General features: G+C 44.1%; 2 protein-coding genes across 2 annotated transcripts; one reads left to right on the top strand and one right to left on the bottom strand.

Annotated features, from left to right (window-relative positions):
- Positions 1-2,867: 2,867 nt before the first annotated feature.
- Positions 2,868-9,233, top strand: LOC133921724 (aquaporin PIP2-4). The gene is made up of 4 exons (XM_062366718.1): positions 2,868-3,490; positions 3,609-3,904; positions 7,622-7,762; positions 8,902-9,233. The coding sequence occupies exons 1-4, from the start codon at positions 3,169-3,171 to the stop codon at positions 9,010-9,012; spliced, it is 870 nt and encodes a 289-aa protein (XP_062222702.1). The 5' UTR covers positions 2,868-3,168; the 3' UTR covers positions 9,013-9,233.
- A 1,471-nt stretch (positions 9,234-10,704) lies between these two features.
- Positions 10,705-14,423, bottom strand: LOC133921723 (phytosulfokine receptor 1-like). The gene has a single exon (XM_062366717.1). The coding sequence runs from the start codon at positions 14,061-14,063 to the stop codon at positions 10,917-10,919; it is 3,147 nt and encodes a 1,048-aa protein (XP_062222701.1). The 5' UTR covers positions 14,064-14,423; the 3' UTR covers positions 10,705-10,916.
- Positions 14,424-15,573: the final 1,150 nt, after the last annotated feature.

Here is a 15,573-nt window from a genome sequence, read left to right as displayed (position 1 = left end):
TGCCCAAACTCAAGCTCGTCGTTGCCATCCCCGTCGCCGATGAGCACTGCAATTCTCTTCCCCTTCCTCCTCTTCCCACTCACCTGGAATCCTCCAATCTAAACCACATACCTTAGCCACGTAGCGAGCCACTGCCACCATGGTGTAGATTCAGCCAACAACGACCCATTTTGCCCATCATCGGAGCCCACCACCGCCCTCCACCGCTGGCCATCTCCTCCCTCCTCTATGTTTCCCCCTCCCTCTCGATTGGATCTAAGCCAAACAGAACCACCTCTCTCCCCTATCCTTTCCTCTCACAAGTGCTGACATGTGGGCCCTAGCCGAACCCCCACTCAAATGAGCCGAGTCGAGCCAAGCACCAACCAAGCCAAGCCACATAAACTGCTGAGCCATTCAGTGAGCCAAGCCATTCATTGAGCCATCAACCCAAGCCATTTAAACCAAGCCAACTCATTGAAAACTAGCCGAGCCAATAGCCTGAGCCGAGCCGACCCAAAAATAAACCGAGCCAAGCTGAAAGAATATTCCCTCCTCTTCTATTTTTCCAAATTAATTTCCTGACATATCTTTCAAAGCTCATTTCTCTTCCGTCCTAGCTCTGTTTCCATCGATTTTTCCACCGATATTCATCTAAATTCGAGATATATCCAACTATGTCAATTTAATAATTTTTGGTAACCCAATTAGTTATTAATGTAATTTGTTTAAATCATTTATCTGTTCCTGAAAACTTAGAATTAGCTCTTTAACTACTTCTATGGTAGTTTTAGATGTAGATAAAAATTAGATAACTATGACCTAGAATATATAAGAGATCTTAGTGCCTAGTTTATCCTAAGTTAATTTTTGTAGATAAAAATTAAAAGTAATTTTCCCATTAGGTTAAATAGTAGCTTGATTAGAATAATTAATAATTAAATACATGTTAATTAGGACAAATGCCAGATAAACATGAATAGGGAATATGACACACATGCACTCAGTAGTGTAGAACCACAATGTAAACCGTACTTCATGTTTTTGATTCACATTGCAGTAGATAGAAATAGAGCCTATCCCTCTAGAGCCACTAGACTTGTTCTCCCTAGTGTTCATTCCTCGTTAGAAATCTGGGTAGATGCTTTCCGATCAAGCACTTATCAACATTCATTTGTGTAGATTAGGAGAAGAAGTGTTCGAAGAACACCCTGAGAGCCAATCTACAAAGGAGAAGCAAACGAGGATTATAATGAAGGCAAGTCCTACACCGTTGATCATATTGCACCTATGTTTTCAAACACAACTAGTGGATCCTTGTTTTTAAACTATAGTAATATGCATATTTAAGTTGCTAACTTTAATTTAAAATGGTGTGATAGTTATGACCTAGCTTGTTAAAGCCATGCATTGTTATTGATTATCTTTATTCCGTTGAAACCCTAGAAGGTCTCCAACATCAACTATATTGATTGTTTGGATAATTGATTGCCTACTAGCATGCTTAGGACTACTCTGTTTAAACAAAATAATCACCATAATAACTTGAATCATGTTTTTTTCCCGAAATGTGTGAAATGTGGTATGTGTGCTTGGTGGTGTGAATGAGTGTGTTAATATAGAAACTCCAAAGATGATTTGAAGGGGGTGAGTAAGATGAGCATGACGCCGGGAGATACTCACCTCGGTCGCATAAGTACTGGTTCGTTTTGATATCTCACCTAGCAACCATCGTGCAACCACACGTCTTGTATGGGTAGGACTTGACCTAAGACTTCACTAGAACTTGGCTCAATACCCACCTAGGAGGCAGGGGTTGTAGCGGGAACTAGGAGAAGACTCGGGCTATGCGCAGTCCAAGGTTCAGCTGGTGTTATATTGATAGCCAAGTTCGAGCCATGTTTAAATATGATCTAATGCTTTAGGCCCCTAGTGGTCCCATGGGTGGTTATCGTAGCAGTGTTGGTAGATATAGATCTCGTTATGCTAGTTCCACCATGATGGTGGTGTGGGTCTATGCATATCATATGACTAAAGCTATACAAACTCTGTAAAGTGCAAATCTATTCGAATAGCATAGCCACAGTCATGGGTGATACTACATTGTGGTCTTAATGATTAGCTCTATGGTATGAGTATTCCTTGATGTGTGAGTGGGCAATGTGCCCGTGTTTTGAAATTGCAGACTTTGAGCCTTGAGTTGGCAAGGATGCGGTGTCCACCCATTATAATACTTGAGAACTGGTGAGATGGATTGCATCTCCCCCAGAGCTAACAACCCTATAATCTTAAGCTCAACTATGTTTTTCTTAATTGTTTCGGAAAGGCTTTGCAAAACTAAACCCTAGCATCAAAACTAGGTTTTCTGCAAAACCTAAAAACTCTATAGCCTTTTTCTTGTTCTATCTCTATGTATCTATTTATTCCTCTTAAGGTAGGATTTGCTAAGTAACTAATGTACTCACTCTTGTTTTGTTGAAATTCAGTGGAAAATTTCGAGAAAGACTGCACCTATGACGATGAAGAGCAAAAGACTAAGGTTTCGTCCGCACCTAAGTTGCTTGTAGGGCTTGAGATCTACCCGTTGAGTTTTGTTGTATCGTAAGACTTTGATTCATATATAATATTTGAAATATATCTATAATATTTATTTCTGTTGAAATTATATGTATCAGTTATTAATTAGGGATTGATACTATTTGCAGAGAGACACCTAAAGGTGGGGCCGACAATGGACCGTTGCCAAAGCTGGACCACGAATTAGAAGCAGCAGTGGTGTGCTTTCAGACGCTAGGCTCCTCGCTTAATCTTTCTTCAGAACGTACAGTACGTAAGCACACAGCCCTTATTATAAGGAGCAGCTAGCCCCTCCGATTGATCACTAGCTACCAGTTTAACTGTGGCATGACATAATGATGAGGGATTAGTCGGTTGTGGGCGGCAAATTATAACCAAAAAAGTTGTAACAAGAAACACTTATCCCGACTAATAATGTATTCAAGCAATCGCTAAGCTAACCATCATTGAATCGATGGGCTCGTCGACCTCTCCCCTGCACGAGCCGTCCTCCCGCGTCCCATATATACCTAGCTCGCCTCTCCCATCTCTCCTTACACCACACAGGCAGCAGCAAGCGCATAGCCGGCTGAGCTAAGCTTCTTCAGAGCAGGGAGTGAGTTGGGTGTTGGCATGGCGAAGGACATCGAGGCGTCGGGGCCCGAGGCGGGCGAGTCGTTCTCAGCCAAGGACTACACGGACCCGCCCCCGGCGCCGCTCATCGACGCGGAGGAGCTGACCAAGTGGTCGCTGTACCGCGCGGTGATCGCCGAGTTTATCGCCACGCTGCTCTTCCTCTACATCACGGTGGCCACCGTCATCGGGTACAAGCACCAGACGGACGCGTCGGCGTCAGGCCCCGACGCGGCGTGCGGCGGCGTGGGCATCCTCGGCATCGCCTGGGCCTTCGGCGGCATGATCTTCATCCTCGTCTACTGCACCGCCGGCATCTCAGGTCCGCCTATCGCTAGATGATTCTACCATCCACCAACTTTTTTACTGCACGCACGCATGCGGGGATCTGACTGTTCGTGCCGTATACTAACTAACACACGCACGATGGGCGCATGCAGGTGGGCACATCAACCCCGCGGTGACGTTCGGCCTGTTCCTGGCGAGGAAGGTGTCGCTCGTCCGTGCGGTGTTGTACATCATCGCGCAGTGCTTGGGCGCCATCTGCGGTGTGGGGCTGGTCAAGGGCTTCCAGAGCGCCTACTATGTGCGCTACGGCGGCGGCGCCAACGAGCTCAGCGCCGGCTACTCCAAGGGCACCGGCCTCGCCGCCGAGATCATCGGCACCTTCGTGCTCGTCTACACCGTCTTCTCCGCCACCGACCCCAAGCGTAGCGCCCGTGACTCCCACGTCCCGGTGAGTGCACTCCCAGACACAATTCATGCACGGTAAACAGTTAGCTAGTGAATTGTCAGTAGTGGATTACTGCTAGTACAGTACACAGTCGATGGCCACAGAGTGGATCCGGGGTATTTGATTTTTTACACTCTGCTATTTGGCAGAGTGACAAATTTATTACGGTTAACAATTTATAGACTTCAGGGATTCTATTTATTCGTCTCAATAAAAATTTAACATTCTAATAGAGTAATAAAAAATTAAATATTCTGTTAGGTCCCGCGCCGAGTGTTGAGAAAGGACTTGAGCTTACGTACTAGCCTTTTTGACTTAGCTTTGGAGGAACTTACTTATTTTGTCGTGTTCTCTTGCGAGTATATTAGCAATATATATATATATATATATATATATATATATATATATATATATATATATATATATATATATATATATATATATATATATATGTATATTTATAAGTAGCAATCCAAAAAATAATAATTATCAAAATGTTTGAAGTAGAAGCCCACCTTTCGTCATCTATTTGTATATTTATAAGTAGCAATCCAAAACAAAAAATAATTATCAAAATGTTTGAAGTAGAAGCCCACCTTTCGTCATCAACTTTGGCTGTGTTTGGTTGGGATAAGGCTTTTAGCTTTTGGGCCGAAAAGCTGGTTTCTGACTGATGTCTTTTTGCTATTGATTTTTACAATAATTTTTTAGCTTCTTAGCATGCCAAAAGCCAGAAAATCTTATTTCAACCAGTTTATCAGCTTTTGGTTCATTTTCTCAAAAACCAATTGTTCATCTTTTCAAAAGCCGGCTTCTCAGCAGCCTGTTTGGTTGGACCTCTAGCTTCCGAGAAGTAGAAGCCAGAAAAAACCCAACCAAACAGGACCTTTATCCTATGACCGGATTGGCTTATACGTGTAAGTAGGTAAAAACATTAGTTCAAGTATTCTCTGACAGTCTGACCACTGATTTTAGGGCTAAAGAGCCTAACATACAGACGCAGAGTTTTGCAGTAAAAAATCAGAGTGCAATTCACTGTAGTGCAATTATGAGAAACAATGATGTTTTAAGAGGGAGTGAATTAGGATATTTAGAAACTAATAGTTTTAAAAACTTCACTAGATAAATCTATCTCAATTTCTATCTACATGTGCTCTAAATTTATCTAGTGTGTCTACTCTACCGTTCAAGAGGATTGTAACATACTCTAGTAAGATAAATTGTAAGTATGTGAATACGGAAATATAAATAAGGTAGAGAGACAAACTCGGTATAAGGGATTTTTATCCTTTGGTATCGATGGCACACAAGTCACTCCTAATCCACACTGGAGCTCCACAAAAGATATGCTCTTGATCACTAAGTCTCTTCTGGTCATGACTTGAAATACCAAGTCACTAATACAATGCCTCAAGCACGATGAGCCACCAAGGCAAGGTTTCACCACTAACCTCTCTTCCGGCCACTTGTGCGTCACTTCACTTCGGAGCTTTAGTCATAAAAATAAGAGCATTCGTGTCCCCGCATAATTTTTTTGCCACCGCTCCATACCAAGCCGAAGGATCAACAAGTTACCGATGAGTCAGCAAGACTCCAGAGACACCGGCATACCTCTCGGTACACGGTTGGATCACTCCTTGATCCACTTTCTAGGTTGCAGCACCTAGCAACTCTTCTTTCTAGGTCTATAAGCACTAATCACTCTCTAATTTTATACTTAATCGCATTGGATGAACACTTTAAGCACTTTGATGACTTGGATGTCTTCTCAAGTGTGTATGAGGTTTTCTGAACTCCAGCACCATCAAATAACCGAGTGAGTGGATATTTATAATCTCAAACCCATCAACTAGCCGTTGCTCCAACAGCTCATAGAAACTATGAACACCGGATGATCCAGTGTTAACAGAAGTACAAACACCGGATCATCTAGTGAGTACAGTAGACAAAACTAGCTGTTAGAACCCCACTCAAACATATTTCAGAATACCAGATGTTCCAGTGTAACCTTCACTTCCATCACTGGACTATCCGGTGAGTTGATTTGAGCCTGGCCGCACCACTTTTTCTCTGTGCAAAAAGCTCCAGCATACACAATCTTCATTGTCGGACCTTCCGGTGTGTATAACGCCATCTTTTCAGGATTTTTCACACACTCTGTTAAAAGCTCCGATGTAAACCTCCGGTGCACACAACATTATTCACCAGATCATCCGGTGTCTTGATCTTCATTCTACAACTTTTGAAACGCCTCTGCAAGAAATAGGCCAGTGTAGACCTCCGGTGTTCACATTTCTATAAATCGAACCATCCGGCGTATGTCTTCTTCTCTTTCTTCTTTTGAAAATGCTCCGGTGTGTACTACACATTACGCACCGGATCATCCGGCGTATGTCTTCTTCTCTTTCTTCTTCTGGAAATGCTTCGGTGTGTACTACATATTGAGTACCGGACCATCCGGTGAGGTCAACTGCATATAGACACAGAGCTCCGGCGTGTACAAACTTGTCCAACGCCGGACCATAATGTGAGGTTATTTTCTCTAGTTCTTCTTCAATTCAATCAAACTTTGTCCCGACTATGGTAACTTTTTTTATGTATTTCATCTATAAGACCTACTAACATATATTCTTGACAAACATGTTAACCTCAATGACTATATTGTTATTAATCATTAAAATTATAAGCATAGCCTAATAAGATCATTTTTGCTACAGCAATAAAAACGATTATATATGTTTTCCTTCATTTTTCATATAGGTGCAACCGTGCACGTGTGTAACGAGAAATAATAACATTGGTCTTAGCAAATTAAAGCACAATTTTCTGAACATATAAGAAAAAGTCTGAAGATCTACTGCTGCCAGAATTAACAACATACTTTTGGAACGCAACTCTGCCTTTACCTGCTCATACAGAGTAGCTAGTGAGTATTAAAATTAGGCCAAACTAGCTCACAAATCCTGACAAATTAACAATTTTCATGCCACCTAGTGTACACAACTGATCATGACACGTAACATACGCCATACCAACGGTCCCAACTCCCAGCTGTACAGAGCTCTCAAAATCAGACGCATGTGCAGATGTGTATCTTCTTGCCGGATGCATATGGCCATTGCATGCCAATAAGCAGATAGGTTTTCACATGTTCTATCTCGATGTTCATCTCTCCTATCTTATATCCATACATCCGTTAATTTCCTCATATATCTTTTAATTTTTTCATCACTTTATTAATACGAATTTTAATGCAAATGAATGTTTTTGATATATCTCTATGGCCAGTGGAATTTTGGTGTTCATAGGTACTCTCCTCGTATAGTAGTAGTCTAGTAGGCAGCAGTGTCGTCAGCTGTCCCTGTCTTAATCGTTGCCCTCTACAGCGAATGTGTGGTGGCAAATCGCTAATGATTGGCAATTCTCACGAGGATAAACGTATTATGAATAGGAACTAGGAGCGAAATTCCAAGAGAAATTTCTGGTGAAGCGACATCTTATTTTTGCATTCAGATTTGGTGATGCATCCCTTTCTAGGACTACGATTTCGAAACCATGCCCTCGTTTTTGGAGTAAATTGAAAATGATACTTGTTTTGTCAGTAGCTGTTTAGTTGATATATATAGCGCATAAAAGGTTGCAACCAGTGCTGGTATATTCTTGGATTTGGAACTGATCGACGAGCTGAAATATAACTGTGAATGCTCTTCACTTCTTCAGGTGTTGGCTCCTCTCCCAATTGGGTTCGCGGTGTTCATGGTGCACCTGGCCACCATCCCCATCACCGGCACCGGCATCAACCCGGCGAGGAGCTTGGGAGCCGCGGTCATCTACAACAAGAACGAGGCCTGGACTGACCACGTACGTGCACGTATCCCTATTCAGCAGTACTAAATTAAAAATGACTCAATATGCATACGCCTGATTAATTTCTCACGCTCAATTACTAGAGGAGAAACATGAATAGTCACTACCACATAACATGTTATTAGTGTCGGCTCAAAATCATCATCAGTGACGATTTTTGAACCGGTACTGATTACTCGGCGTTGATAGTCACCGACTATCAGTACCGGCACTGAAATTACTATCACTGTCGGTTCCAATTAAGAACCAGCACTGATAGTCGGTTCCAAAAATCGATGTTTCGAAGCAAAAAAATGATTTTTATGGAACCAACCAGTAATCAGTTTGTCATTATTATTTCGGTATCTAAATTACTTCAAATGAAAAAATTTATCAACTACAAAGTTATAGATCTTATCGAAAGCTATAATTTTTATATAAAATTTATCTCCATCCAACACCGTATGAAAAAGTTAAATTTTGAAAAATCGGTTGTCATCAACTATCGGTGCCGGGCACTGAGTCCCTTCATTATCAGTGCCAGTTGTGGCACGAACATCAGTGCCGGTTCTAATCATGAACCGGCACTGATAGTGACTTTTTAGTATCGGTTCTTAGCGTCTCAGCCATTGTTCGTGAGCGAGAATTTCACAATCGACACTGTTACGTTTTTGTGTCAGTTTTTACACAACCGATACTGATAGAGCGGTACTTATGATATATTATGTAGTAGTTAGTATTCAAGTGTGCAAACCAATAATGGCTGGGGATAACGTTCAATTAGCACTATTTTTAGTCTACCATGATATCATTCGATTGTTTAGTGAGCTGCTTAGCTTATGCATGACATATGCACTCGCTTATTGCAATGCTGAACCTAATCCCTTCCCACAGCATCATCCTACCTTACAGCAGACACCCAAAAGATTCCCGTATTTGTTTGTATGTTCTAACCACCTCTTGTTGCACACCTTGGCACGGTCAATCATTCAACTACGCTTCATAAAACGATAATCAATCAAATCTTTAGAAGACAATGCAAGCAAGTAAACAAATCGCTTAGGATATCATACATTATACTCCATGGAAGCATCGACGGTATAACTTAGCTCTACCACTCAATGTCGTTTGTTCTTTTCTCTGCATGCATGCAGTGGATCTTCTGGGTGGGCCCGCTGATCGGCGCCGCCATCGCCGCCGCCTACCACCAGTACGTGCTGAGGGCCAGCGCCTCCAAGCTCGGCTCCTACCGGAGCAACGCCTAAGTCCAGCGGCTCCGGCTCGGTCTTCTGCTACGCCGGTAGTCGTCGTCATGCATGCGGTCTCGGCCATCCGTGTATCAATGTGTTCCGGAGTCCGCCGTTACGTTGCTGTTTCTTCTTCCAAAGTGTGATCCTTTCTTTACTTCCTGTATGTATGCATGCATATGGAGAATTTGGAAACGAATTATGTGAGGTTTATCATTTATGAAGCACTACTTGTCGCATCTTAGATTTACAGAGTTGTAGTGTCTAGACTCTCAAACTTATGAAAGACAACTCCACGGTAAGACGTGGATACACGTGTTATCTCATTCGCCAATTTCTCTCATCTGATATCTATCTATCTGTTGGTTCTCCCACATATCCTATGATTTGTTTCACTATCTCTTCAATATGAATTTCAATTTCAATGTAAATAAACGGCGAATTTTCCCCTCCCTCTCGATTTGTATCTTTGCATGTTACATATTCTTCTGTGCTGCTTGCATGAGAACTGCTGCAGACAGATAAAGTTACTCGTGGGTTGGCCTTTCGGCCCAATTTTGCAAGCCTAGTACGGGCTTCATTTCGGCAGTGCCGGGCTGGGGCTTCAATCTGCTAACCAGAAGCGAATAGGCCCGATCCGGCAAATGCCTTAGCCTGCGCTGCACGGGCCGATGCAGCACGAAGCCACCAACCCAGCTCGATGACGCTGCGGCTGCACGATGCGTCGGCACGATCGGAAGAGGAAGCCGGGAGGCCCGGAGAACGTAGAGGTAGCCGGCGGCCCGCGGCCGCTTCGTGGTTGCTGCCCGCGAGGCCGATGCCCTCTGCTCCTCCGTTGATGCCCACACCGTGCTCCAGAGCTCGGTGCGACGCACAGGAAGCCGCGAAGTCCCACCGATTCCGCGACGCCCTGGGCGCTCGTCTCCGGGAGATGCCCAAAGCTACCACCATGGTGCGGCGCAGGGGGGAACATGATCTACACTAGTGGGGTTCGGGCTTCGGGGTGGCTAGGCGGTATAGCCCAGGGTTCATTCAACACCCATGCGCGCCGCCTGTTCGACTAAATACCTGAGCCAAAGCGTGCCAGTTAGGGAACGCTCGACGCTCCATAGGTTGCTTCCCTTTATTTCTGCCTGTTTTTGTATCATGTACTACTCGGGATGATACTTCTGCTTGATGTGTTTACTGACCCCTGTTTGGTTAACAGCAATTTGTTGATCTGACGCTAACAAATACGACCAGGAAGAGCAGTTCTTTTATCCGGCTACTTTGATTGTATTAGTTTCCTTCCTTTTGTGTTTCCAGACAATTACAGACTGAAAAGCCTTCGCTATGGCAAGGAGGCGAGGACCACCAATTTTTGGACATTAATTGGAAAGCCAGGCAGAGGAAGTCAAGCTTGCATTGGATACAGTGAAGGTACTGGTAATTTTCCTACATAGATCCAGGATTTATTCTGGTTCCTTCCAATCTTCCATGTTGATCCATTTTTATTACATTGTACTTAGCTACTGCGTAACATTTTACTTAAGTTATAAAAACGACACAACCATGAACTAGTGAAATAAATGCAGGAAAATATAGTGAACTAATACATGTCCTAAGCTATTAGACAAACCGAGAAACATTTAATTATGTCTTTCCTTAGAAGTTAGAACAGCTCCTAAAATATACAAGAAATTCAGACAAAAGCATAAAAAGAAGCAGAAATTTCTTGAATTTTGCAAAATTGCATCTGCTGCATATGAAATATCAAGTCTTTCTGTTATTGAATTAGTGAGTTAGACTCCCATGAAACAAGCACTATTTTGTATACAATCATCATGCATTATCTTACATCCTTCGGTATGAGTAGAAAATTCAACTGAGAGTAGATAAATTAAGCACGGATTTCCACAATGGTTGCTGTTATTGAACTTGCCTCACTTTGATGCTTCATTGCTAGCCCCAATGTTGTCAGGCCATTGCACTAGCTGATGTATTAATGGTCTCAGTTTTGGTGAGTCACTTACGCAGAAACATGCAATATCAATCATTTGCATCATTTGCATCTCAAACTTCTTATCATACATTGCACGGTCCAAGACATCAGCTTCACGGTTTTCTTCTTTCATATGTATAACCCACGAGACCAACTCCCGAGCTCCCTTCGGCTTGCACATATCTACAGGCCTCTTTCCAGTTAATAACTCCAGAAGGACAATGCCAAAACTATAAACATCACCCTTGAAAGTGGCTACCGAAGACTGGCCATACTCAGGTGGGATGTAACCCAGTGTGCCAACTAGATCAGTTGTCACATGTGTAGCATAGGGACAAATAAGCCGAGCAAGCCCAAAATCAGCCAAACGGGCTTCAAAATTCTCATCCAGAAGGATGTTGCTTGACTTGATGTCGCGATGGAGAATGTGAGGTTGGCATGACAAGTGCAAGTATGCCAAACCTCTTGCTGCTCCTTTTGCTATCTGTAGCCTTCTTTGCCAGATTAATCTAGATGGACCATCAGGATTTTCATGAAGCCAATGGTCTAAGCTGCCATTCTCCATGAAAGAGTATATCAGGAGTCTATCACTGCCAATCCTGCAGTAACCTTGCAGAAGCACAAGATTGGGATGCTGAGCTTTTGATAACGTCTCCACTTCTGCTTTGAACTCACGCTCCATCTGACCAAAATCACCTGATAGTCGTTTGATGGCGATCGTTGCTCCATCTGGTAATGTTGCCTTGTACACTAGACCAAAGCCACCACAACCAATGATGTTAGCCTGATCAAAGTTGTTTGTTGATTTCAAGATGTCACTGATGGTCAGTGCCTTATCATCCTTGTTCTGAAACAGAAGCACCAGTGAGGCTGGTGCCAACTCGAGGGCTCCTTTTGCATCTGCGACAGTCTTTACTATATGATCCTGCCTTCTGAAGCTCATCTTCAAAACAAGTAAAACAGCAACAGACAAAACAAATGCTGCTCCAAGTGTAATACCAAGAGCTATTCCTATTATGATACCCTTGTTCTTTCTGTTATTTGTTACAGGCATCGTAGGTGCATGAGTTGAATGACACTGGACTCCTAAGTGGATGCCGCAGAGTTTGGGGTTACCCTCATAAGCAGAACTAGTGAATGTCGAGAATTGCCCTCCTGATGGAACGGTACCATTCAGATTGTTGTATGCCACACTGAAGCTTGATAGAAAATTCAGCTTTGTTAGTGAAGATGGGATGCCCCTGGTAAGATTATTATGTGATAAATCCAAAGATTCCAAGCTTGACATGCCTGATAGCTCACCAGGAATGATGCCAGAAATATGGTTGTTGCTGAAGTCCAATACATGCAGGTTCTTGAGGCCTCCAAAGCCCGGCAATATGGGACCACTGAGCTTGTTATGGCTGAGAACTAGAGAGGGCGGGAAGCTGCTAACCTGATTGTACTGCAACCCTTTGCATGTCTTGTTCCTTTTAATGAAGAAAGGAAAATAATCAGTCTCTGTAGATTGCTGCGAGATGTGTGTTAGAAGGCCCTTCATGCTTGACAAGCTTTTTGGAATTCCTCCAGTAAGTGAATTGTTAGAAAGATCCAAATAAAACAGAAACTCAAGATCACCAATCCATGCTGGAATATTCCCGACCAACTGATTCCATGACAGATCCAGCACCTTCAACTCTGTGAAATTAGCTAGCCATGGTGGTACCGATCCTAAAAGATGGCTATTAGCAATGACAAACACTTGTATGTTATGAAAGCCATGTATTCCAGTCATCGGCAAGGCCTTCCCATCACGGAAGTTCTTTGTCAGCACGAGGCTTGTTAGGCTTGAACAGTCTTGAAGGACAGATAGTGCTAAAGGCACATTTGTGAAGCTATTGTTTGAGAGTGAGATATAGGCTAGCAACTGAAGCTTCCTGAAACCAGCAGGGATTTCACCACTGAGGTTGTTTGTGGCAAGATTCAGGCTTTTCAGACGAAAGCAATCTGACAAACTATCAATTGTGCCAATGAACTTATTTGCGCCAAGGTCAAGTGAGCTCAGTTGTGTCATCACGGAACAATTGAGATTGATCTCTCCACTCAGCGAATTGTTCCTCAGGTACAACATCTTCAGTGATGGCGAACGGGACAGTGAGAAAGGCAATGGGCCCCTGAAGAAGTTGGACTGTGCAGAGAAGTACTCCAACTTGCCAAGGCTACCAAAAACATTTGGAAGGTACCCAGAGAATGAATTGAAAGATATGTCCAGCCTAGCAAGGCTGGATAGATTGCCAAACCTTGGGCTCATCCTACCAGAGAGCTGATTCTCCTGCAGAGACAGGTTCTTCAGAGATGGCAGCCTGAAAAGATCATCTGGTAAGCTACCTGAGATGCTGTTGAGCTCAATATATAACTCCTCCAGCTTTCTGCAGTTCCTGAAGCCTGCTGGGATGTCCCCAGTGAAGAGATTAGATGTGAATCGCAGCACTCGAATTGCACCAGACGACTCACATATGCTTGTGTCAATTTGCCCGGAAAACATGTTGTATCCTGCGTCGAACACAGCGAGCCACGGCGAACCTCGGAGCGTGGGGTGGGAGCCGTTGAAGAAGTTGTAGGATATATTGAAGACCTCGATCAGCGGGAGAGACATGTTGTCTGGGAACACGCCGGAGAGCTCGTTGTAGCTGAGGTCGAGCCGCTGCAGCCTCTGGAGCTGGAACACGGGCGCCGGGACAGCACCACGGAAGCTGTTGTCGGAGAGGTCGAGCCACTGGAGCTTGTCCAGCTGCGCGAGCGAAAGTGGCAGCTCGCCCCTTAGCCTCGTGCCTTGGAGGTCCAACCCAACGACTCGCTCACCGTCATCGCACTTGACGCCGGGCCATGCACAACAGTTGGCCATGTCGGAGGTCGCGTTTGGGAACGTCCAGCCACTGACGCCTCCAGCCAGACTTTTCGAGAAGCCGTCCAGGGCATTAAGGTCACCTGGGTTGCAGGAACTCTGGTTCAGGGAGTTGGCTGGAGACAAGAAGAGCAGCACGACAGACAAGCAGAGGAAGAAACGGAATGGCCATGTGGTGGTGCCTTGCATCAAGAAATGATCCATAGAAGCAAGAAGCAGTACAGTGATGGCGCTGAGCAGGGAAGAAGACTTCTTGTTTGGCCTTTTCAGGACCTGTACGATATCTAAGCCATATGGTGCGTAAAGCTGGCCTCTCCTGCGCTCTTGCACCCCAAGCAACAATGGTGGAAAGTGGAGAGAAAGATGGAGCAGGTGAGGTGGGAGACGACGGGACAGTCTAGCAGGGAGGTCAGGGAGGCGGCGTGGTGTGCTTCGGTTTTGACTTTGTGATTGTGCAAGCGCTCAGCCGTGGCAGACCCAAATTTTCTTGTCAACTTGCTACAAAAATCCATGGTTGGAAGTCTTTTGACCTCTGTTCAAAATTGGCCTAACCATCGCTTTTGCTTTCGCTTTCCTCCCATTTGGCTGTTCGGATGGACTTCATTATTATAGCTTGCATGAAAGCAGACCACTAAGGATAGAACCTGCATACCGAATAGATATTAATGGATATTGCTCCAGCCAGATACGTACTCCCTTTGAACCCGTTTATCAGAAAAAAATTCTTGTGACTATTGAAGATATTATTATTCATGAAATGCTCAGAAGCGTATTGTAGAGAATAAATATGAGTAGCTATACATGATACATCAGTGTAGAAAGCATGCTTAATGGTGGCAATAATAAAAGAATTGCTATGAGCTACTACTATTCTTAGGCCGACTCCAACAGAGCCGGAATCGACTTGCCGTATCACTGTTCCGCCCAGTTTGCCGATCGTTGCTGCCGTATCTATGCTCCAACCGAGTCGGTATCAAGGTGAACAGTATTGCGGCAGAGAAACGGAGGGAGGTCGGCAGTCGCATATTTGCGGGAGAAAAAGGACTCTGTATTACTGTACCGAGTGTATGACTGTGGGTCCGGAAGAAGAAGGAGAGTAATAGAATGTAGAAAATAGAGTCGCTGTTGGAGATGAAAAAAAATAGAAGATATTGTAATAGTGTTAGGAGATGTTGTAATAGTATTATAGAGGATAGACTTTTAAAATATTTGTTGAAGATGATCTTATATCATAATATAGCCCGGAGCTGCTATGCTATTACTTCTTGGTCCTTGCCGTCCTGACTAGAAGGGTTTTTAATGTGCAGGACTGCACATTCCGCTGGGAGTTGGGTGAAGGCGATGGCAGGTTGGCAGGGAAGTCAAACGTCAGCGGCAGGGGGCACGTGTGCCGCTTCTTTTGGCCGCGCCAACGCCTCGCCCGCCAGGGTGCGTGCATGGATCCACAAAACCGGAGAAGACACTGCTGCATCCCCTGCGTTTTGGTCTATCAGGCCCGGGCGGCTTCCGGACAACTAAAAAAACTCTGCGCGACGTAGTCGGCGGCTGCTGCGTTGCGGATGTGATGATCCATTGGCAGATCTGTTGATGGTGGGGATTGGGTAGCCGGTTTAATTTTATCTGGCTCGATGTCTTTTATCCAAAATGCACTCTGCTACTGCGCTACAGTACATTTCTTCAAAATGTAAATAGTTTGTTTGCTTACGCTGCTTAG

The sequence above is a fragment of the Phragmites australis genome, chromosome 6 (assembly GCF_958298935.1).
Source record: "Phragmites australis chromosome 6, lpPhrAust1.1, whole genome shotgun sequence".
Classification (NCBI taxonomy): Eukaryota; Viridiplantae; Streptophyta; class Magnoliopsida; order Poales; family Poaceae; genus Phragmites; species Phragmites australis.
Note: the sequence above shows the minus strand (reverse complement) of the source record. Positions and strands in the feature narration are given on the sequence as shown.